Source organism: Patella vulgata, chromosome 1 (assembly GCF_932274485.2).
Source record: "Patella vulgata chromosome 1, xgPatVulg1.2, whole genome shotgun sequence".
NCBI classification, from domain to species: Eukaryota; Metazoa; Mollusca; class Gastropoda; family Patellidae; genus Patella; species Patella vulgata.
Genome location: NC_065879.2, coordinates 9,355,106 through 9,380,994, shown reverse-complemented (window position 1 = coordinate 9,380,994; position 25,889 = coordinate 9,355,106). Strand labels below are relative to the sequence as shown.

The 25,889-nt window shown below is 36.4% G+C and overlaps 1 protein-coding gene across 1 annotated transcript in view; it reads left to right on the top strand.

Moving 5' to 3' along the window:
- The first annotated feature begins 3,816 nt into the window (after positions 1-3,816).
- Positions 3,817-25,889, top strand: part of LOC126812221 (ATP-binding cassette sub-family A member 2) — an 81,167-nt gene continuing 59,094 nt past the window's right edge. Inside the window, exon 1 of the mRNA XM_050538513.2 lies at positions 3,817-4,209. Coding sequence (XP_050394470.1) covers positions 4,144-4,209 — 66 coding nt within the window. The 5' untranslated portion in view covers positions 3,817-4,143. The remainder of the gene's footprint in view (positions 4,210-25,889) is intronic.

Sequence of the window (25,889 nt, the reverse complement as noted above, 5' to 3'; positions counted from 1 at the left end):
CATATTAAACATACATTATGCAAGAGCTAAATCTGCCTATTGCAGGCATTTCTTTAGGCCCGAAATGTTCTCTAAATTATTAACTAGACATTAATTAACTTATCCATACCATATTCAACTCTTGGTGTCATCGCTAGCCAGCGATATTTACTGGATTAGGATCCGATTTGCTGCTCAACTTTCATTCATGATTATATCATGAAATAGATAATCGAGACTATGTTTTTTATGGTACCGACTTTAGTAATGATGATCGAGACTAGGCCAAAATTCAATCGCTAAATTCTCGGTTCAGAGTGGAGCAATTTGACCGAAATTTTCAGCAAATACCCTTTACATTATCTAGTTTTTAACTATTATAGTGAGAACTGCCAGCTCTTTATCTAATCTCCTGGAATGTAAATGGGTTTTTTTGAAATCTTAATTGGATTTATTAAAAAAAAATAGATATCTTTTTGAAAAAATGTTTTCATTTAAATTCGCTGCTTATGTTAATACTGTTTCGAAATGATCTCTTTTGGTTGACAAAATAATATCACTTTCAACCCGATATTAATATATATTTTTGAGTTCTGGTATATATCTGAAAGATTTGATTTCTGCCTTTAATCTGAGATATTTGAAATTTGGGTGTTTATTTTAAAGTGCGGGTCCACGATTTCTATGTATAAAGGGTACACTATTTAATTGCACATTACATGCAATGAATCCTGTTTTTTTTGTGATGTATTGACCGTTTACTTGATTCGAAGTCTGTCAGCCGGGGAGGGTGGTGGGGGTCGAATGGTTAGCGTGTAGTGAATAAAACTGGTCAGATCTGCGTCCAACCTCATGGGTTTTCTCCCTGCCCCCCCCCCCCCCCCACTGCTAAAGACCCCTACGCGCAAGCGAATTATTGAAATAAAATTGAGCCATATGTTGGTCCCGAAATAACCTGGTTTGTGTCGAGTGGACGTTAAACCCCATCTCTCTCTCTCTCTCTCTCTCTCTCTCTCTCAGCCTGGCCGCAGCCCCCCGGGAGGTCGGGCATTGCACATATATTATATCGGTATATTTTGACAGCGGTTATGAATTAGAGAATTGTTGAGGTCTATAATTCGTCACATTGGATTGACATATCTTGATCTTTATAACTAAACTCACAGTTACGCCCATCATTTTCCATATTATAATTTTATGTGGATTTAAAACGTCTGACACGCGTGAAAGGTCAAATAAAGATCAAGCAGGCACAGTATTTCGTGAAAATGTTTAAATTTGCTCCCCTTATTGTCTGGGATTAATCAAATCAGTCACTATGCAAAAATACAGAATACCAGAATCATGTCGCAAAACAAAAAATCCGAGATCCCGTGTACACGTAAAAGATCCGTTTGCAGTTGGAATTCGTTATAAGAATAGGTCGTAGCGCCACTGTCCGGGCAAAATTTCCCTGTGTGTGCCCGTCTTCATAAGCCCAGTTCGGAGCAAAACAGTAGGACGTTAAACCACATTTCATTTCATTTCCAACTTTAAGGTCTTGTGCACCACATACCAGTGACTGTGCAATCTTGCACTGAACTATTCATCAGAACTATTAAAATCATATCAACCATATTAGTCTTCGAGATCTTATCAGGGGCGGATCCAGGAATTTTTGCAGGAGGGGGTTTGCCAGGTTCCTGTTAAGGAAATCTGTTATCATCGTGTCTAAATTACATAGGCATACATACAAATTGAGCTTTTTAAAGAGAGAAATCATTTTTGTAATGATGTAGGAACACATTGTGATTTAATTTCATTGATGCAAGGCATTCAATTTTTTTATGTAGCTGAGCAGTGTGGGGTTTGGACCCCCCCCCCCTCTGGATCCGCCCCTGCTTATATAACCAGAACGCTCTTGTCGTTTTACAGTCAAAATTGAAACATTTTGGTGACAGATGTTTCAGTGTAGTTAATTGCTCCTAAATGAGTTACCTCTAAGATCCGAAACCTTGACTACTCTCAAATCACAGCTAAAAACTTACTTTATTCAGGAATGCTATGAGAATAAGACTTTCGGTTCACGGTGTAAAGTATATAACTTACTATTTTCTCATTGCGGTTTGGACATGCTTTTGGGTGGACTTGGCGCTCTACAAATGTATAATACACATTGTTATTTTCTTTTGGCCACAAGGGTTTGTCGGTTATGCCTTCACACGATCTCTTTTGTCCTTCTGCGTCTAGTCAATCGGAAGGGGCGTAAAACCGAGGCCCCGTCTACACGTTGCCCTTGAGAGATTGGGGGTATGCCGTAGCCCGGCTGGTACCGAAAAATCGAACGTTAATCCTCCATTTCATTTTCCTTTGTGTCTGGAAGCTGTAAATTGGTTATAATTGCGATTTCGCTCCAATGCAGGGCAATTTATTGTCAAAAAATCCTATACAGACCCATTTTAAATAAGTTGTTATATTATATATTTTACAATGATTTACAATTGAAAATCGTTTCGTATAATCGATAATTTCATCTTTATATTGCAAAGAGATGTCTCTAATCAAATTTAAATTTTAACATTTGATAAGCACCTCTATTTGATAACAATAAAACAACTATTTGCAGGTGTAATGATACAGGTGTGTGGATTTAATGAACAAAAGATTCGCCGCATTTATTAACGGACGCGAAATTTACGACCTACCTGAATGGAACATCTGGTGTGCTGTTTAATTGATCGAAAATAAATACTTTAACTTGATTTACGACATTGTAAAATTGTGTATCAAAATGGATGTGAATTTGAAAAGTAGCATCGTTATTCTCTCTTTTTTTAAAACATTTAATAACGTATAATGTCCGTTGACCCGTTGTGTCAAATTCTATGCAGAGTATTCATTCCACATTAGGATGCATGTGTGTGATAAGCGTTAATTAAACAGTAATCCATACCAAAGTTATTTCATATATTTCAAGAACTTAGAAAATGTTTTAACCACCGTCTTATAGATTTTTATGCAATACGTACATGTATTCGTATTTATTTTCAGACAGTGATTTTTTGTGTGTACCTAATAATCTAGTCACTATTTATTCACGAGGGGATCACGTGGCTAAGTGGGAAAGACGCTGGCTCGCTAACCTGGAGGTCGGGTGTTCGATCCCTGCATTGGCCGAGAAAGTTCATCCAGATTTTCCGGCGTGGTTTCCCCTTGTCAGTGATGCAGGACGGAAGGCCTGACAAGGACAGCTGTCTACTTGTTCGGATGGGACGAAAAACCGAGGTCCCGTGTAGGCTACATATTGGCGTGCACGTAAAAGATCCCTTGGCAGTTGGAATTCGCGATATAAGAGTAGGCCGTAGCGCCGCTGCCCAGGCAAAATTTCCCTCATAGCACACTTGTATGGCGTATGCCCGTCTTCATTAGCCCAGTTTAGGTGCAGTGAAGGACGTTAACCCCTATTTCATTTCATTTATTCACGATTACGTCAGAATGTGCCATATGGTCGTGCATTTTGAATTATTATATTATTTGTAAATAAATGCCAAACGGTGGCAGATCATGCGTAATATTATTTTTCATCTTGTGATAAGCAGTCATTAATGAACTGGTCTATTTTTTTTCTTAAAATATTATATTAAATTTTGACCGAGTTTTCCCAACTCTTTGTTCGTGAATGTCATGCTGATCCGTCTGGTCAATATCCAGTCTATTTTTAGACTTCCACAGCTGATGGCATAAACAAATTCACGTGGATCCGAATGGATATTTATAGACTGACATCTCGACCAATGGGCTCGCTCATGATGTACCACGTGACAATGGGAGCCTCCAAAGCAAAACATTATCTGAGGAGCAACATTATAATACGAGAGATGAAGGCTGTGAGATCTAAATGTCTTGAAATCATTCTAAAAACATGTGTTAAAACAAATCTTATTCTATGGTAACAAATTTAGACTCCAACGAGTCTTTGGTAGAGAGAATTAAAAGCTTATATACACATGTATCGCGTGAAATAAATATGTTAAAGAACAATGACATTTGTTTTCGTACAGTAGTAGAAGAGAAGAGCGTAGGACCAGCTGATATTATTGAATTGGAAAAGTGAGACGGCTTGAGGTGTCAGTTTTCATAGCAGATTAACTTCCAGTTAGATTGGATTATTTCACTTTCTGAACCATGGCGTTCTTTTACCAATTAAGATTGCTGTTATGGAAGAATTTTACTTTAAAAAGAAGAAGCCCCGTAAGTAATATTTGTTATTTCACATTAGGCTGTTAGTGCCATACACTGATTTATATCTTTTTCTTGAAATTTACTTCATATGAAAAATCGAATTGAAAACTGTGATAAATAAAAACCCCATGAAAAACCTTTACACCGCGGTGTAAATATTTTCTCCGCGGTGTAAACATTTTCTACGCGATGTAAATATTTTCTCCGCGGTGTATATATATTTTCTCCGCGGTGTAAATATTTTCTCTGCGGTTTAAATATTTTCTCCGCGGTGTAAATAATTTCTCCGCGGTGGAAACATTTTCACCGCGGTGTAAAACTTTTCTCCGCGGTGTAAATATTTTCTCCGCAGTGTATCCGCCGTGGAAATGTTTTTCAGGTTTTTTTTATCAAAAGTGTCTGTTGTTCAATGTTAATTGATGACCTCGGAAACGCACAGAAAGTAACACCGATCATATTATCTATCCGTTGTCCGTCCACAATATGTCATTGACATACATGTATGTTGTTATCATTAGTGAGATGAAGAAGTCTATTTAATTGCAATAATTTCCGTTAATTTCCTTTGAAGTTATGGTCCTTTTTTTCACTATATTGAACTTTGTGAACGCTCTTACGCCAAAAATGTTTGGGAGAAATGTTTACGGAGAAAATGTTTCCACCGCGGAGAAAATATTTACACCGTGGAGAAAATGTTTACACCGCGGAGGAAATATTTCCACAGCAGAGAAAATATTTACACCGTGGAGTAAATGTTTCCACCGCAGAGAAAATATTTACCCCGCGGAGAAAATGTTTCCACCACTGAGAAAATATTTACACCGCAGAGAAAATAATTACACCGCAGAGAAAATGTTTCCACCGCGGAGAAAATATTTACACCGCGGTGGAAAGAATTTTCATGTTTTTTTTTATTTATCACAGTTTTCACTGCGATATCTCATATGAAGTAAATTTCAAGAAAAAGGTATAAATAAATGTATGGTACCAACAGGCTACCGTAGTAATTTACTTAATTATATACGTCTAAAAAAATGTTACCTTTTCACTGCATCATGATACTCATGTATTATAAACTTGGTATTGTTTAAGCCATAGAATACTTCAAATTTATTATTCAAGACTAGCCAGAATTTGTGAAAGTGGGATGGACAATTAGGGAAAGATCTTTTTACACTCATTAAATGTTCACCTAACTCAATATACTAGAAGAATGCAAATAGTTATATGTCACACGATTTAAACAATAAACCTGTTGTTCTAGGATATTCATTAGGATATGTTTCACGGACATCCGTTTCACCCAGTTAATAGGGCGGGCCTAAATTTTTTGAAGCCTGAACCGTCATATGGTGCCCCATCACAACAACCATCACTGTTGAGTTTAGCTTTTGGCTTTGAGATTGAGTCAGCAGATGTCAAACACAGGTGGCGAATAACCTGTGCTGAATAATAGGGTCTAATTTGGATCTTTAGACAATAAATAAAATACTGGTAACATTACAGTATTGTAAGCTTATTGGAATAACATTGTCATTACATAATTTACTTTTTGACCTTTTAAATTATCTTTTTACACTGTGTGTATTAGTGCTCCTACGACTAGTCGGATAGCCGTAAACGGTTAGAACTGGACGGTTAAACGGTTCGAATTCAACGGTACGGTTATTCGGAGATGTCCCCCATTACATAGAGTTGTGTCTGATTATATTCCTCTTTATAACAAAACTTGCCCGTTGTCATTTTGTATTTGATGTTTGAAAATCTTGGAATGTAACAGTCGTCCTACGATGTCGACTGCTAAACAATGATACTATTAATAGCACTCGTCGTAGTCATACGGCAAAGTCAACGGACCTTGTTCTGACTTTAGCTAATGTTAATCCAATCTAAATACTTCTCGGCATTTCTAACTATATTCTACCTTGTTTATTATTTACTTAAAAACGTAACCACCATTCAAAATATAATCTTAAAGGATAGAAAATAACATTATACTAGATTCGTTACATTCAACATGTTTCATATCTGGTAATTTCTCGCAAGAATTCTACTTTGGTTTTTAGTTAAATTAACCAATCATAAAAATTCTACTTGCAATTTACTTTATTCTATTCTTAGTAACATTATGTAATCGTAATATTATCGCCATCTGTCACGTACGAAGGGAAACAAAGTATTGTTTTGTATATTATCGTAGGTATATATTGAATTAAAAAATGTTTCAAATGAACCAAGTTAACCAGGTAAATAAATAACTACGGCCTTTGATAGTTTAAATTTTCATTAAAGAATTCCTGAAATTTTTGCGCATGTAATGCCTTTTAGGCGAGTATAGCGTGTGCACAAGTAATGACTCGCACCTCCTGACAAGCTCTGTTTTATGTTTAAAATTGGTACCATACGGTTAACGGTTACTAACCGGTTAATAGCTACGGCTATTTGAATAACAAAAAGTCCTAACCGTAGGAGCACTAGTGTGTATGCATGTAGACATTCATAGAGAAATACTACTAATAATAATCGTCTTATATACTCTTCAAAAAAAGTAGGGGATATTCAGAAACAATAATGTATGCTAATAACAGGCAAATTGACTACACATGAAGATAAACAGTTCATATATGGGCGGCTTATCTGACGGCCCTATTTCACTCGCAAAGAGATACCCTGTCAAAAGTGAAAATGGACGTTTTTGATTTTTGTCTTAATGATGAGTAATTGCTCCACCAATCCTCCGACATTCAGCAATTCGTCATGGCATGCTCCTAATCAACCGTCCAATCCTGATTTGAGGCAATGTGACCCACTCCTCTTGCAGTGCCACGGCCAATTCTTGCTGTGTTCTGATTCAGTTTTATTTGTACCGCTGGAGAAGAAACCGTCGAGTCGAAGCGTTCGGAAATAGCCGACGGTTACCGATTGGGGTCAAGGACGTTGAACGATAGCGATAGACCGACCAAATATTTTTATTTTACTTTTGCGTGAAAAAAGTTGAATGATAGCGATAGGCCGACAAATATTTTTATTTTGCCTTTTACTTTTACTTTTGTTTTACATTTCAAATTACTTTTAAGATTTTAGTTTTCATTTGTGTTTTCATTTTAATTTACATTTTGGTTTTACTTTTACTTTTATTTTTGCTTTTGATTTAATTTTTAGTTTTGATTTAACTTTTGCTTTTAATTTACTTTTGACTTTGCTTTTCATTTTCATTTCATTTTATTTAGGTTTTTAAAGAAATTTTGTTAAATCCTGAATGATAACGATAGGCCACCATACAGGTGTATGTTAAAACAGATATTTTAAAAACAATTCTTTGTTTAACTGGTAGCCAGTGTAAATTCTGGAGGACCAGGGTTATGTGTTGACTTAGTTTCATTATGGTTATGATTCTCGCTGGTTTATTTTGGATAAGTTGGAGTGGATTTAGCAACGAGACAGAAATCTGATAATTTATGCAGTCTGACAGACTACCATATACTTGTACATGTACATGTATGCATGTAGTGTATAGATTTCATGCATGACTGGATACATTATGTATGCAGTTTATATTTACATGTAGTTCATATTTCATTTGTCAATAACTGATGGACCCATCCAGAATAGTTATATTGAATTAGACATAATTAATACACATGTTACATAGATCATAGATCTGTAGGATGCAACATTGTACACAACTGTAGACATAGGTGAATACAGGCTGAAGTTCTTTTTTTTTATTGACAACAGGCTATGGTAATGTTTCTATCTTATTAACACTTCTGATGCTCCTTTCTTATTGAATCCTGTGACTGAGGTGGTTCTCCTTTCTTATTGACACCCGTGACTATCGAGGTGCTCCATCCTTATTGACGCTACTGGTGCTCCATCCTTATTGACACCAAGCATATACATTGTAGTAGTGCTCCTTTCAAGTTGACACCATGAGTGACTATCGAGGTGCTCCTTTCCAGTTGACACCAGTTATTATCGTGGTGCTCCTTTCTTACTGACACCAGTTAATATCGTGGTGCTCCTTTCTATGTGACACCAGTTATTATCGTGGTGCTCCTTTCCAGTTGACACCAGTTACAAGTATTATCATGGTGTTCCTTTCTAGTTGGCACCAGTTATTATCATGGTGCTCCTTTTTAGTTGACACCAGTTATTATCATGGTGCTCCTTTCTTACTGACACCAGTTATTATCGTGGTGCTCCTTTCCAGTTGACACCAGTTATTTTCGTGGTGCTCCTTTCTAGTTGACACCAGTTATTATCATGGTGCTCCTTTCTAGTTGACACGAGTTATTATCATGGTGCTCCTTTCTTACTGACACCATTTATTATTGTGGTGCTCCTTTCTTACTGATAAAAGGGCCTGACAAGGACAGCTGTCTAATTGTTTGGATGGGACGAAAAACTGAGGTCCTGTGTACACATTGGCGTGCACGTAAAAGATCCCTTGGTTCAATTCCAATGGTTATTAAATTTTTGTGTTACTTATGGCCCTTGTAATGACTAAACTGTTTATGGCCCGTTATAGCATACATGTACTTCCGTATATGAATATGAAAAAATAGCATTTGTTTGTAACTTTTAACATTTGTTTCTTGTTTTTTATTAAATGCTTGAAAATATTTTATTTTATTAATGTCAATAATCTGTCAAATTAGGTTTGGTTGACATTCTTTTGTCGTCTGTAGAGAGAGTGAGTCATAGTAGAGACATTGTGTGTTGCAAATCATTCCATTGTTTCTCCAGAATCATTTCCTGCAGACGATTTTTGATAACATTAACTGTCGATATTAATAATGGAGATTTTTTTTTCTGAAAGTTGAGAGTGAATATATTCTGTGCAAGTCTAGAAATAGAACTTGCAGAATAGTTTTAATTACCCAACGCAACATGTATCCAATACCTTGATTTCGTTTTGCTGTATGAAGTTGTCTAAATGTAGCATGTTAAAGGCCCTAACATTCTAGACAAAATACATGTATATGTAGAGTATATAATTTAAAGATACATTATGCAAGAGCTAAATCTGCCTATTTCAGGTCTTTCTTTAGGCCCGAAATGTTATCTAAATTATTAATTAGACATTAATTAACCTATCCAGGCCATAATCAACTCTAGATGGCAGCGCTAGCCTGTGATCTTTAGCGGATTGTAAGCCGATTTACTGCACAACTTTCCTTCTCGATTAAATGATTAAATGGATAATCAAGACTGCTGTTTATCGTACTGACTTTAGTAATGATGACCGAGGCTTATGGAAATTTCAGTCGCTTAGTTCTCGGTTCATAGTGGATCAATTTGAATGAAATTTTCACCAAATTGCCTTTACATTATCTAGTTTTTAACTATTATAGTGAGAACTGCCAGCTCGTTACCGAATCTCCCATAATGTATCTTTAATATACTTTTGAAAACAGATGAATTTATTTAAATTGATCAATTCCAAGTTAATTTACCACTATAATAAGTTTATATAGGTTTCTATTCATGTCACACTGTCATCTTTATTGTTCTTAGACAAATATAGTCTTACTTATTCTATCTTTGAGTAGAATTTCAGCCAGTCGTGGGTTTGATCCATGTGTTGGTAGAGAAAATACCGCAGGATTTTCCAACGTCATTTGTGGAGGTCATAGATTCTGACAAGAAACAAAGTCTAGTCACTTGGATGGGACAAAAAGCTGAGGTCTTCTACTGTACATGTATAATATATACGTTGGGTGTTCATGTAAAAGAACCACTAAATTGGACTGTGACTGCAGAATTTCCCTCATACATGTACATGTACAGTTGTAGTTTGTTTTCATCAGCCCGATTGGTGCAGGAGATTAGGATGTTAATTTCTGCATGGCATTTATCATACTTACCCATTAACATGGCTTTACATGTACTTTTAAATAGTACATGTTTTTGACTTTAGAAATATATGTAAAAAATCTGACTAGTTGGGCCTTTACTCACTACTACCAGATATTACTGTTTTTGTTAAAAGTGAACGAATCTGGACAACAGACACAGTTTAGCTTAAAGTAGCTAAGTCTCTAAATCAATATCATCCAAAGTCTTTGACATTGAAACACAATTTTTTTGTCAATTTAAATCAACATTGATGTTGTGATCTTAACAGGAAAAGATGGGCTTCTGATATCCAATATTTAATACAAAATAAACATTTTACCATTGGTACATAATGTGTTTCAGTGCAATTTGTAACAAGGGACTTGAAGAACAAGGCTAGACATGTTCCACAAGTCATGTAAAACGGTGATGCCATATTCTTATCTGGATAGCATGCGCAATAAATACTTCCGGTGTACATGTAGACTGGAATAACCAGACGATAGAGATTGCCATTCGATTAGGACTTCTCACGTATTTCGCCGAACATAGTTAAAATGGAAAAAATTGAGTGTAAATCAGTTTATATACATTCATATTACGGTACATTATTATATGCATTGCGACCCATTTGTGTCAATTTCTATGTCCCAAATATTAGCGATTTAGCTCCATTAACTTTGCAGTCTGAACACAAAACTGTGCACTGTGGTAAATAAGCTAGCTTAAATTTACCTACTCCCATATTTCGTACATGTTGCTTAAAAATGTAAGCTACATGTAGCTTACAATATATGTTCATAATCGTCTTAATGTGTTGGCTTAAAATTTCCAGCCTATGATGTCCTCTTGGTGTAAATAACAGATATCTATATCGTGTGCAGGGGGTTTGGATGGCCGAATGGTTAGCACGTGCGCACTGTATCATACTGTAGGTCTGTCATTGAATCAACTGGTGGGGTTTCCATTCCCTGGTTGTATGTGACAAGGAGTAGGGTCGCCTGTCCAACCTCGTGGGGTTTCTCCAGGTCCTCCGGTTTCCTCCCACTGCTAAAGACCCCTACGCACAAGCGAATTATTGAAATGAAAAATTGAACCATGTGTTAGTCCCGAAATGACCTACTTTGTGTCGAGTGGACGTTAAACCCAATCTCTGTCTCTCTCTGTGTATCATTTGCAAACATGCCAAACATGCATAATTAACTATAACATCTTAATCGACACCAGAATCATTGGTGTGTATAGTTTGGGATAAGTGTGTTCTAGTTTAAAATTTAAATTTGTAAAGTTTTTGATTAAACCTGTTAATTGCACTTAATTACAATGTACGTGTAAGAGGATAATAAACCATGGTGCTTTTAGAATAAAATCAGTGACTGATTTCCCTTAAAGCTTGTGTTCTCTTTAACATGTTCCTCAATGCCACTTAAAGGCTCAATACCACTCTTGTTGTAACTGAATAATATGTCCCAATCTTTATTCTGGTCAACAAATTGCACTATTTTACAATATTCCAATTAATTGATGATACAAATTTCATCTTAACACACCTAATTTAAAAAATTGGAAAAATTCAACTAAATGATTTGAAAAGCCTGACGTAAAGCTTTTCAAATGTGACTAGGATTTAAAAATATTTTTGAACCCTCTGGACAAGTAAAATAGGATTTAATGGATAATTTACACAACAGGTAGGACACTAACACATCTAGTACTTAGAATAAGGCTATTTTTTATTTTCTGGAGCTGTCAAGCCAGCAAGAGTGTTATTGTCCCTTTAAAGATTATTTGCAATGTATTATACATTGTATTTATATAAAGCTTAAATTATTCTGGCAATGGGGGGGAGTGTTAGATGGTTGAATGGTTAGCGCGTGTGCGCGTTGTACATGTACCATAAGGTCTATTATTGGGTCAACTGTCATGGTTTTGATTTCCCTGTTCTACCTGAAAAGGAGTAAAGCCGCCTGTCCAACCTTGTGGGTTTTCTCTGGTTTACTCCCACTGCTAAAGATCCCTACGTGGAAACAAATTATTGAAATAGAAATTAAACCATATGTTAGTCCGGAAATGACCTAGTCTGTGTCAAGTGGATGTTAAACCCCAACTCTCTCTTTCCTCCTCCTCTCTCAGTAGGGGATCACATGACTAAGTGGGTAAGACGCTGGCTCGCTAGCCTCGAGGTCAAGAAAGTTCATCCAGATTTTCCGGCATGGTTCCCCCTTGTCAGTGATGCAGGACAGAGGGTCTGACAAGGACAGCTGTCTAGTCCTTCGTATGAACGAAAAACCGAGGTCCCGTGTATACATTGGAATGCACGTAAAAGATCCCTTGGCAGTTGGAATTCAATATACATGTAAGAGTAGGCGATAGTGCCGCTGCCCGGGCAAAATTTCCCTCATAGCACACTGTATGCCGTATGCCTGTCTTCATTAGCCCAGCATAGGAGCAGAACAGTAGGACGTTAAACCCCATTTCATTTCATTTCCTCTCTCAGCAATATACAATGTACAAGTTCTGAGACATTCAGGTCATTGGTTGTAAATATGATATACATACATTGTTAACAGTTTGTAACAGTACAGCAGAGGGGATGGGGTGGCCTAGGGTGTCGTGCTTCGAGCTCTGGCTGGCAGTTGAGGTTTCCATCCCGGCTGGTGTGAGCGTATGCGGCTTGGAGATAGGGACGCCTTCTCACCCCCTGGGGTTTACTCCGGGTACTCTGCTAAGATAATAAAAATGAAAATAAGACGACTTGGCATGCTCGGGGAAGCGGACGTTAAACAAACCACAGTACAGCCTACATGTAACTGTATTGATTATTGAAAGAATTGACATTTGTTTGTTGACAATGATCTTCAGTCAACATTAACCAGTCTCGCAGAACTTCAAATAGCACACTTTAGATAGTTCGGCAAATATACATTGAAATCATTTTATATTTGCTTTTAGTTTGTCTGTTATTGATAGACTGAAAAAAAGATGATCGTATCATGAATACATGGCTGATCTGAAATACATGTCTGTATGTACATATGAAGTATCTCGATCACGCCATCCATGTTAAAAGTTTGATGTGTTTTAAAATATCAAATTTCTCACAAGTTAATCTACACTAAATATGTACTTAGATTGATTATTTAACATTTAATTAAACATACATTATGCAAGAGCTAAATCTGTCTATTGCAGGTCTTTCTTTAGGCCTGAAAAGTTATCTAAATTATTAATTAGACATTTATTAACTTATCCAGACCATAATCAACTCTAGATGGCATCGCTAGCCTGCGATCTTTAGTGGATTATGAGCTGATTTACTGCATTACTTTCCTTCACAATTCAACGATTAAATGGATAATCGAGACTATGCTGTTTATCGTATTGACTTTAGTAATGATGATCGAGGCTAGCTGGAAATTTCAACCGCTTAGTTCTCGGTTCATAGCAGATCAATTTGAATGAAATTTTCAGCAAATTGCTTTTACATTATCTAGTTTTTAACTGTTATAGTGAGAACTGCCAACTTGTTATCAAATCTCCCATAATGTATCTTTAATTAAGAAACGATCAAAACATCAATGCTAGATAATCTTATGGCTTGGATTCAATTGGATTTAAACTGGTCCCATTAAGTTTTACCGCTACTGATAAAAGATGGCAGCATCTTTTTACATGTGAGCAGCATTGAATCATATTTGGACAGAGATTAAACTTGCACAATATTAAAGTTTCCATAGGATTCCTAATGACGCATCGAGTCTTTAAACATACATTATGCAAGAGCAAAATCTGCTTATTACATTAGACATTAATTAACTTATCCAGACCATAATAAACTCTCGATGTCAAGGCTAGCCTTCGATGTTGGCTGGATTAGATTCCTATATGCCGCTTAACGGCCATTGATAATTAAATCAAAACAGTTGATAATCGAGACTATGCTGTTTATATTATGATTTTAGTAATGATGACCGAGACTATGCGAAAATTTCACCCGCTTCGTTCTCGGCACAGGCACTTGAAGGGATTAAAATAAAACTTCTTACTACTGCTTGACTATATATTATAGTACCGTATATAAGAAGGTATTTCAGCCGCCATCTTTGTTTTCAAGTCTTCAAGGCATTACGTCTGCTAACATCTCACAATACTAACTAGTTCTAACACTACCCGTCGTTTTTATTGACAACGAGGCCTTATTTGATCATTATTCAGCTTCCGATGTAATTAAATTGGCCATTTAACAGCATTATTAATTACAAATCAAACGTGAAGCGCTGTCACTTGCCGAAATTCGTCTTCATCAGCCCGGAAATAAGATTTGTTTGTAGCAGTCTGTATCACCCAGTCCCTTATAAACCTATCCTATGCCTTTAAGCAAAGCAGTTATTTGATAATTAAAACACATACATGTACATGTAAATGTACATCCTTTAGCAAGCCAATTAGAACTGAATTCATACATCATATTGTTGGGCTGTGAGCCAAAATGGTATTCTAGAGGTTTACCCCTGGGAAAAATTTAAACTAAAGACCAAATATTTGCAAATCATTAGGAGCCACTGAAGTCCCTGATAGGTCTGTATGGGCTATTTTTTGTTTTCCCTACAGATTGCATAAATTTGTACATGTACATTGTAAGGTATTGTACAGATTTTATGCCTGCTTGAATATATTAGGTATATATTTATGTTACCAATAAATGATGACCCAGAATAAATTACACTCGACACAAATTAGGTCAATTCGGGTTCATCATATGGTTCAATTTTATTTCAATAATTCGCTTGTGCGTAGGGGTCTTTAGCAGTGGGAGGAAACCGGAGAGCCTGGAGAAAACCCACGAGGTTGGACAGGCGACCCTACTCCTTGTCACATACAACCAGGGAATCGAAACCATGCCAGTTGACTCAATGACAGGCCTTATGATATAATGCGCATGTGCTAACCATTCGGCCATCCACCCCACCCACCCACCCTCGTTATCCCACACTCATCACATTGCTGACAGTCGGCATCCATCCCTCCTCAACTGCTCTAAGCATGACATTTATTTTACACACCCAATTTTTTCTATTGTTAATTAACTAATATTGTGGCCCCTAGGATTCGGTCCAGTCAGCCACTCCCTTTAGTGTGTTAAGCTATAATCTGAATATTCTATTCACATTTTCATATCATAATATGTAATATCTGACATACATCTACACATGGTCACACAAATGTTACGAAACGTTCCAATAATTTATACACTCTTCCATGAACTGTGGTTATTTGTTGTGTCGTAGAGCGTTTGATACAGTGTGCTCGCGTTAACCAATTCGGCCATCCAACCCCCCTAATCATCATTAAATCAAATGTGTCAGTGGTACATGTATTTTATAGCAGTGGAACTTGATATTCATGTACATCAGAGGATATTTCAAGTTCGTATTTGTCAGTGGTGGTGGTGGTTCAGCTAGAACCAGTATGAGCGACACAACACGCTGTTAAAAAATACGTCTCCATCTTCTAACATGGCCGAGTTCATAAATTTGTACGTTACCCTTTCAATGAAGTCTGCCAAGTCGGTTAGAAGACAGATGTCTTTTTTAACAGCGTGTTGTGTCGCTCATACTGGTTCTAGCGAGGTAAGCACAGTCTTATATTCTCACTTAGGTGTTCATTTATATTGTTCAGGCGTTCACGGGGACTGACACACGACCGTTTAGCAGCAAAAAGTGGCTCAGTAAGATTGACTGGGGCGGATCTCAGTTTCGAAAAGGATTCAATAGAAGAGTTTCTGAACGTACAGGCCGAGTGTAATGAGACCTACGTTCAGAGCTGAACTAAGGTGATGGTGGTTTGGCTAACAAAACAGTGTGTCATTTGGAATTCTGTAGGTTAAAAAAAACAGCTATCTGTGCAAAATTCTCAACCTTCACATTAAACACCTAACTATAGAAATAAAGATTACCATACATTGTTTGTTCGACTCAAAATAACAGCAGTGTAATTGTTTTGACAAGGCATTGAACCCATTCCATTTAATTCATTTTGTTATAAAACTTGAGGTAGAATAACATGTAACCTATTTCTAATTGACAAATGCATTGATTTTCTGTATGTAAGTGAAAAGCTTGAAGGTTTACAGAATAATAACAGTCTTTAAAGATACATTACGTAAGAGCTAAATCTGTCTATTGGCAGGTGGGGGTTGGATGGCCGAATGTTTAGCATGTGCGCGCTGTATCATAAGTGTCATTGATTCAGCTGGTGTAGTTTTGATTCCCTGGTTGTACGTGACAAGGAGTAGGGTCACCTGTCCAACCTCGTGGGTTTTCTCCAGGTCCTCTGGTTTCCTCTCACTGCTAAAGACCCCTACACGCAAGCAAATTATTGAAGTAATGGAACCAAGTGTTAGTCCCGAAATGACCTGGTTTGTGTCGAGTGGACGTTAAACTCCATTTCTCTTTCTCTCTCTCTTTACTATATTTAATAAGAGGGTGGAAAATGAGAGTAGAGAATTTTAAACACAGCATTGAGCTACAAGGTCTATAATAAACACCACAGGCTATTGACCTTACACAAATAACAACTTGTTTGATGACTTATACCTAGTTAAACCTACATGTAGCATTGCTCAGTTTCTAATTATATTATACATGTACTACATGATTAAAGGGCAAATATCCACATGTAGATTATCAGATTCTGATAGAATCAAAGTCAGGATACTACATGTACTGTGTACAGGGATGTTGTAAAGGGTGTGGGGCGGGGGTACTGTGGTTAAATCTATTTGTTAAGGCCAGCTCAGTTTTCATTAAGGTTGTTGAGATGTAAATAAGGCTAGGGCATGTGATTTTTGACGAGATTGTAGGTTAGCGTTAGGGAAAACATTAGGGGTAGATCTTGGGTTAGGGTTGGGATTAGTGCTAGCCTTGTTTATATCTCCTGACCTTTGACCAAACTTGAAGTTGGCCTTATCAAATAGACCTAACTGAGTGCTAAACTAAATAGGAATGGATGGGTTTAGTATATCACTATAAAAGTTGTAATAGATACATGTACATATATATGTGTACAGGAGAGTGATTCCCTTTAAATGAATTAAATGAATAGTAGGCAAACCGTTATGTTCTGATATTTATTATGTTAACCTAACGCATGGTACCCACGGTCATACGATGCTTTAGGATGGGATGGTCGCTGCTGAGTCCAGGATCTGGTATGTGGAGATACGTTTTGATACGATCAACCTGATTGCTACGAATGATCTAAATATATGATAAGACCTGATAGGACCACCACAAATAAAACCAAGATTTCAATCTTAGCATGAATCGTCATAGTGGGAACTAGCATTAATAGCATTAATTAGAATGTACATGTACATGTGTGAAGGGTTGAATGGGGTGGGGGGTGGAGGTGGGTGAGTACTAAAGAGGACAAGATAGGGTGGGGGAAGGGAAGTACTATAAATTTACAACCTGTAGAAGAGTGATTCCCTTTACTTACACGAAAGTAGTTATCAAACAAAATGGTTATGTGCTGGTATTTAGGCCTACTATAAAGTTAATCTCTATTATAATTTGGAGCATTTAGTAGGCCTATTATTTTGTAAATCTGTAGATTTTGGGGAAAATCACATTATCAGGTCCTTACCGCCACTTTAAATATATGTTGTCTACAGCTGATATCAATGGACTATGAACTACCAGTACATGTGTTTGACCTTTAACACTTGTTATCATAAATTACCCACCAAACTCTACAAAAAAATATGCATCTGACATTGTTTATACCAGGGGTGTCAAACTCATTTCCATTCAGGGGTCACAACTTCAACTTTTTTATTTGCATATTACGTCCATTAAGATACAGTATACAAAACATACACATATATCAATATACATGGGCCAGAGATATACAAAAATTCTAAAAACAATTAAGCCAAACATCCTTGAACTTTAGTGAATTCTAAAAACAAAGTGAAACCCCTTGAGACAGGTATTTGTTTTAGACTGGTTTCTAAATTGCCAAGATATAATATTGCACACAATGTTCTGTTGTATTACATACAGCTTTGATATCTATGACATACAGTACAGAAGTCAGAGTTTTAATGAAACCGGAAAACAATAATAAATGATTTCCACCGCTAGTTTCTAAGAATTATCAACACGTCAGTTAGTTGACATTTGTTCCACGGGCCACATTTAAACCCTTGGTGAGCTGGATCTGGTCCGTGGGCCTTATGTGTGTCACCCCTGGTTTATATGGTAACTGTACACATTGTTGGAGTATAAAAATGATGTGAACATGTAATGTGAAACTATTATCAGGTTTAATCTGTTATAAAACACAAATTTATATGGAAAACAATCACTGGGTTTATTTCACATTACGTTGAGAACCACAAGAGGAACTTATTGAAACGTAGTGTGAAATAAACCCAGTGATTGTTTTCCATATAAATTTGTGTTTTATATTATATGTTCAATTACTAAATGCCGTATAAGGTTTATTCTGTTGTAGCCACTGCATATACACTTAACTGTACAAACAGTCTGGGGGAAAGTTCATAAGTTGAATATGCGAAGAGTGTGTGTGAATTATGGAGAAAGGGGAATGTATGGTGTTAAAGATAAATACGGGAAGCTTAGTGGGTAAGACGCTGGTTTGCTAACCAGGAGCTCTCGTGTTCGCTCATGTTTTTGTCCGAGAAGGTTCATCTGCAAGAAATTTTTGAGTCGTAAAGGATACATGTTCCTGAAGCAACAACCAAGAGTTTACAACCTTTGTAGGATGTATGGAAAAAAGCCGGTGACCTTCCTTGTTTGTGATTGACGCCCCCCACTCCTCCTAATTCTGGCTACGGGCCTGTTCACAAGGGTGGATACATGTTTTCAAAAGGGGTGGGGGTGAGGTTCAGCCAAACCAAAGTCTTGTCGAACGTATCGAGGACAGTATATTTGGTAACACTTTCAGGTACAATGTATGTATAGAAAAAAAACCACAATCAAATTCGACTTGACATTCGTTGCATTAAAAGAGTTTGTTACATCCTTTGTTGCAGTTTCATACAATGTATGTTCACACAATGTTTCTAACAAAGAGATGTAAGAAATGAAAAACAGCCAAGTTCAAAGCGGAGCGAACTCAATAATTGTAATTTAGGTTTTTGAAACTTGATAATTACAAATATACTGTTCATGTTTTTATATAATAAATGATGTTATATTTAATATATCTCATGAAATTTTATGTAATTGGCACTTAGTTGTATGTATGAAAATTTCAAAAGCAGTATCTATACCGCCAATTAAATTCCATCGAAACATGAAACAGACACATTTTATGTTTATATAATGACATGCCAAGCTGGGCGATGCAAACAACTTTATTGAAAATGATAATTACATTCTCATCTTCCAGGCGACTGGCCTACGTCTTGATTCTTATTTAAAGGGCCAATCTCGATTATACATGTATTTTGGAGAATAAAACTGTTTAATTTTGTGTGAAAAGTCCTTAAAATCCTCTACCTACTGGCTGAGGAACTAACTTAATATACCTTATACGTTTTCAAACAACTTAAACCCGTCAGTCTTCATCTGGAAACGGGGACCAGTGTCCCAAGCAGTATTATACGGTGTCTGTAGTTTTATTTTATAAAAACAATGAATAGGTGAAATGTACCTTTTGTTATTAAAGGCACGGCACTAGATTATCAGGTCACCCAACGAAAAAAATTAAATTGAGCCCTTAAAAGCGTTACGTATCCTGATAAGCAGTTTTGACGTTGAGGTCAAAACGACTCAATATTTCAAACTAAAATTTTGAGACACGGTAAATACACCATTCCTCTATATTTTGGCGCTTAAATTTCATATGTACACTTTTGTTTCTGAGACTCTGTTAAAATCTGGGATGTTCCCTTTAAATAGAAATATTGCAAACTTAGAATTTTTTTACAAATAATGATAAATTCGGATGTTAATCTGAGAGAATTTTCTATTGTAGTGAAGACAATTACACCTCCGCACCTCCCCATTGTGAACTCAACTAGGTCGCTTGTGAAATATGTGACGGATAACAACTACTGAAATTCACTGTCACAATACCAAAAATTTCTACAATACCAAAAATTTCATACTCTAATTTACTTTGTGAACTCAACTAGGTCGCTTCTGGGAAATGTGACGGATAACAACTACAGAAATTCACTGTCCCAATGCTAAAAATTTCTAAAATACCAAAAATTTCATACTCTTATTTACTTGTATGTCTCTTTACATGCCTTTCTTTCGGCCTGAAATGTTATCTAAATTATCAATTAGACATTAATTAACTTATCCAGACCATAATAAACTCTCGATGTCAGGGCTAACCTTCGATGTTGGCTGGATTAGATTCCTATATGCCGCTTAACGGCCATTGATAATTAAATCAAAACAGTGGATAATCGAGACTATGCTGTTTATATTAATGATTTTAGTAATAATGACCGAGACTATGCAAAAATTTCACCCGCTTCGTTCTCGGCTCATAGTGGATCAATTTGACTGAAATTTTCAGCAAATTACCTTTACACTATCTAGTTTTTAACTATTATGTATCTTTAATTAACCTATCTAGTGGATTGTGAGCCAATTTACTGCATAACTTTCCTTCACGCTTTAACGATTAAATGGATAATCAAGACTATGCTGTTTATCATACTGATCAAGGCTAGGCGGAAATTCAGTTGCTTTGTTCTTGGTTCATAGTGGAAAAATTTGAATGAAATTTTCAGCAAATTGCCTTTACATTATCTGAGAACTGCCCACTCGGCAAACCTCAGCAGATTCCAGTACCCTACATCTAGCCTCAGCTGTATGATGAAGTCCGCCATTGGAACTACTTTCAAGTTCCCGGATTACCAACGGCTAGCCAATGACGATGTCTTTGAAGAATAATTTATCATACAAATATTTCAAAGTCTGAAGTTGTTTATCTTCCAAGTTTTTCCAATTTTCTTCACACAAGGACAACTTTCCACTAAAAATTCTACACATGCTTTGAACAACGCAATTTGGATAACTTCTTTTTAAAAGCGGCAAGTTTTCCTAATAAGTAAACTGGTGCCGTATCGCAATTGTATAGGCGTACATGTAGGTACTGTACATATCACTTACCGTCATACAGCTGAGGCTAGATGTACATGTACATGTAGGGTACCTAAATCTGCTGAGGTTTTGCCGAGTGTATAATCTGGATACGAATTTAATTGACCAGCAACAGCATTAAAATCAATTTACAACTAAAAAGGAATAAACAAGACCATTTGCATTCTTTAATATATCTACATGTATAATGAAAATTGAATCGAATTTATGTGACCTGGTTGTTAAGACACTAATCTCTAATAGTTTTAAGTTTCGTTAGTTACCCAATAAAAGATCATTAAAATGTTGCCACATATGACTGGAACTAAACAGTTAATTAAAATGGTAAATAATGGTAGATTTATAAAGACAATTGATATGGGTGTAGAAGGAGTTTAGTTAAATACTAAATCATTAAAACAACAAGACAATGAATACATTTAAAATTATAGGAGATAAGTGTCTGAATGTAGTAGTTACTTTTATGGTCTACATTTAATTTAGAATATAGATGACAATATTCAGTATGTAACAAAATGATTAATATTTACGAATGAAAATCATAGAAATATATTCCACACGCATTCCTTTCAGATGCTTGGTTATAGTAAGCCGGATATTAAAAGAAGACTTTCAAATAACTCAATATCCATCGACAGGCTTAAAAGAAGATGTGCTAACTCATCTTCCTTTTTCAGACAAACAACTACTTTTAATACCCATTAGAGGATACATATAATTTTCTTGGGAAATTATAACCGCTAGGTTCGTCAATAGTTAATAAGTCTGGAATGGGTTCTTCAATCTTTTAATTACTGGAACTTACATCTTACAAATAACAATAATTCAATACATATAATGTACACTTTCAGCACAGTGGATGAGCGACGCAGCTGCTTCTAAGTCGGGTGGCCTAATGACTTGCCTAGTGCTGTACATGTACATTAGCGTTTTTATATTCTAATTATTAATGGATAAGTATTGACATCAAAACATATACTATACAGGATTATAAATAAGCAATAATGGATTAAATAGTTAACTAATTAGCTTTTATCTTGATTGATATCAACAATGACACATTAAAACTGACTAGTCATTATGCCTGGTCATAAATTAGTAAAGCTTATTGGTTTTTATATGTGGTTGTACGTGACAAGGAGTAGGGTCGCCTGTCCAACCTCGTGGGTTTTCTCTGGGTCCTCCGGTTTCCTCCCACTGCTAAAGACCCCTACGCGCAAGCGAATTATTGAAATAAAATTAAACCATATGTTAGTCCCGAAATTACCTAGTTTGTTTCGAGTGGACATTAAACCTCATTTCTCTCTCTCTCTCTTTCTCTCTGGTTTTTATATGCTGCTTTAAACAAATTTCATAATAATGCTGTGATAATAACACTAGCTGATCTAAAAGTGGCAGGCCTGGCAGTAATTATTTTATGTGTACCTGAGAAAATTGAACTACATGTACATGTACATGTATTACAGGGCCGGCGGAAGCAATTTTTGATTGGGGGGGCTTCCATCCTAGGTCCTTATAGGCGTGGGTCCAGGGGCTGCAATAACCCCCCACTCAGCCGGGCCTGTATTATCTGACTTTTTGAACTTTGTTCTAGACATGCGTGACAAAAGATCAATAAAAAAAATACACTGGAAAGAGGCAAATCAGTACTGGACGTAGTGACATGCACTTGAGGAATTCAGTCAAACAAAGGTCGTATTTCCAACTGATGATGTCTGTAACAGGCAGACCTCATGAGTGGGGGATGCAGCCAGTGCGCCACCCCAGGGCCCATAAGAGTCTATGGATGGGGCCCATGAATATCAAAGTTCAAATTCAAATTAGGCAATTATGCATGAATTTTTTATTGTTCCTTGGAAAGGAATGGGGGGGGGGGCTGGTTCCGTATTTCCAGATTTGAATAGTTGGGTGACAGTGAACTCTGCTCACAGTCTCTTTCTCGTACATTTGTATGTTCAAAAGTTGGATCCTACACAACAATATACATGTATCTATTGAAGATACAGGGGTTTGTGTGGCTGAATGGTCTGACATGTGTTCTTTACGTCATAAGGTCTGTGTTTCATTCAAGTGGTATGGTTTCGATCCTACACTTGTATACATGTACATGACAAGGGTCACCTGTCCAACCTCGTCGGTTTTCACAGGGTCCTTTGATTTCCTCCCACTGCTACATGTAAAGACCCCTAATTGCGCCAAAGAATTAGTGAAATAGAATTGAATCATGTGTTACTCCCGAAATGATGTAGTTTATGTCAAGTGGACCTTAATGCGCATTTCACTCTCCCTAGAGTCCTACAGTTTCCTCCCACTGCTCAAGACCCCTACGCGCAAGCAAATTCTTGAAGTATGCAAGTCATGAAATGATCTAGTTTGTGTGGAGTGGATATTAAACCCTACATGTATCTCTCTCTCTCTCTCTGTTTCTCTCTTGTCACGTACAAGTGTGGGAGCGAAACCGAGCCACTTGACTCAATGGTAAACCTTATGATCCAAAGTATATACGTTTTAGATGATTCGTTCACCCACATCGCCTAGTGATAAATTTCAGACAATTTTAAATGCTGATGTTAATAAGTCTCCTGTCTTCAAGACAATTTCTAATTGACCAATAACTGTCAGTCTTGTAACATTTCAAATGTCAAACACTTAAACATACATTATGCAAGAGCTAAATCTGCCCATTGGAGGTCTTTCTTTAGGCCTGAAATGTTATACATGTATAAACTGTTAATTAGACATTTATTAACTTATCAAGACCATAATCAACTCTCGATGCCGTCAGATATCTCCGATATTACGTAGATCAGAACAGTTCAGCCATATTTTGATTTAAGCTAAAAATGGAGAGCAAGACTTAGCTTCGAACAACCGGTATGGTGGTTGCAATTAATGCACATATCTAGTAAAACCTTCAAAAGCTAATATCTTCGCTCACAATGGGGCAATTGGAATGAAATTTTCAATATATTCATTTTGCATTATCTATTTTCAAACTGTTATAGCAAGAATGGTCAGATCTTTATCTAAATCTTACATAATGTATCTTTAACCACTGTGTTGTCTTTAACTGAACCAATTAATTGGTTTTCTTAAAATTTTCAACTGTAGACTGCTGACATTCTATTAACTATACGAACAGTAGAATATTGGAGATAAACCAAGAAAACAATGTTGTATTATCCACCATATATTGTACTTGTTTATTCAGGCATCTTGTACAGTTATAGACCATGAAATACAGTCGTTGTTGTTTGTATTTCAGAGGAGAGCCACAAAAAGCTCCCCAAAGCGGATTGAAAAAATCGCTCGCCCCAGTTTTGATAAGAAGAGTGATTTAGAAATTAAGGAAAGTGATCTGATATTAAGGAGAGTGATTAGTTTTGTGCATGTAAAATCGTTCTAAGATATATAACTGCATGTTATGGGGTCATTCCTGGTTTTATAAATTATAATAAACACCCAACGACTATGTAAAGGAGAGCGATTTTCAGTTTTAAGGGGAGGGAAAAAAAACTCGCCTCGGTTCACATTCAGATGAGCGGCAGGTGCTCGAAAGCAATCACTCACCTTAAAAAAACAATGACTGGAAATATTCAGGTACATTTGGTACATAGTCAAAGGGTTACCGGTAATGTGAAAGAAATATCCAAAAATCTATACCATTATTTATAAAATATAAAGATACAGATTTTGAGATATTTACGAATGTAAAGATATTGATAATGTACATATTTTACCATTAATATGGTACATGTACAATTTGTATCAAGCTGTTGTTTTATCAAAATTGAAATTCAAAATGGTGTTATTTTTCTTATTTACATTAGTTTAACCAGAATAAATATTACTCTCTGTTGACTGTATCCAAATGTAAGCAATTTTTCATCAAGCTTGAAACCTTTCAGCTTAGGTTGAAACCTTTTAGCTTTTCAACTGACGTACACTTTTGATCTAAAAAGAGAAAATTGAATCCTCAAAAGGCCTACTTGAAATTGTATAATAACAGATGCTTTAAAAGTGTTGAAAGATTCACTGGAGAATGAGAGAGAGAGAGAGAAATGGGGTTTAACGTCCACTCGACACAAACTAGGTCATTTTAGGACTAACATACGGTTCAATTTTTATTTCAGTAATTCGCTTGCGCATAGGGTTCTTTAGCAGTGGGAGGAAACCGGAGGACCCGGAGAAAACCCACGAAGTTGGAAAGGCGACCCTACTACTTGTCACGTACAACCGGGGATCGAAACCACACCAGTTGACTCAATGACAGACCACCATTCAGCCATCCAACCCCCCCCACTGGAGAGTGTAAAATAAGCTTTGAAAGATTCATTTTAGACTGTAATACTAACAGAGGCTTATTGAACACATGTAGTCTATTTTGAAATATTTATGAGTCTGATGCAGAATTTAAGAATTATGAACTAACTACAAATAAATTTGTTAGACATGGGACCCCATTTCGTTGATAAAACCTACAACAGCATCCAAGGTCTGGTGCTGTACATGTACATCTTATGATGTAAATATATAATGTTAATATGATATTCGGTGCAGGCCCCGGAAAGGAACAACATATAGTCATTTGGATGGGACAAAAAATCGGGGTCCCATATACACATTGGCGTGCATGTAAAAGATCCCTTGGCAGTTGAAATTGATTATACGAGTAGGCCTTATAAAGTCTGTCAT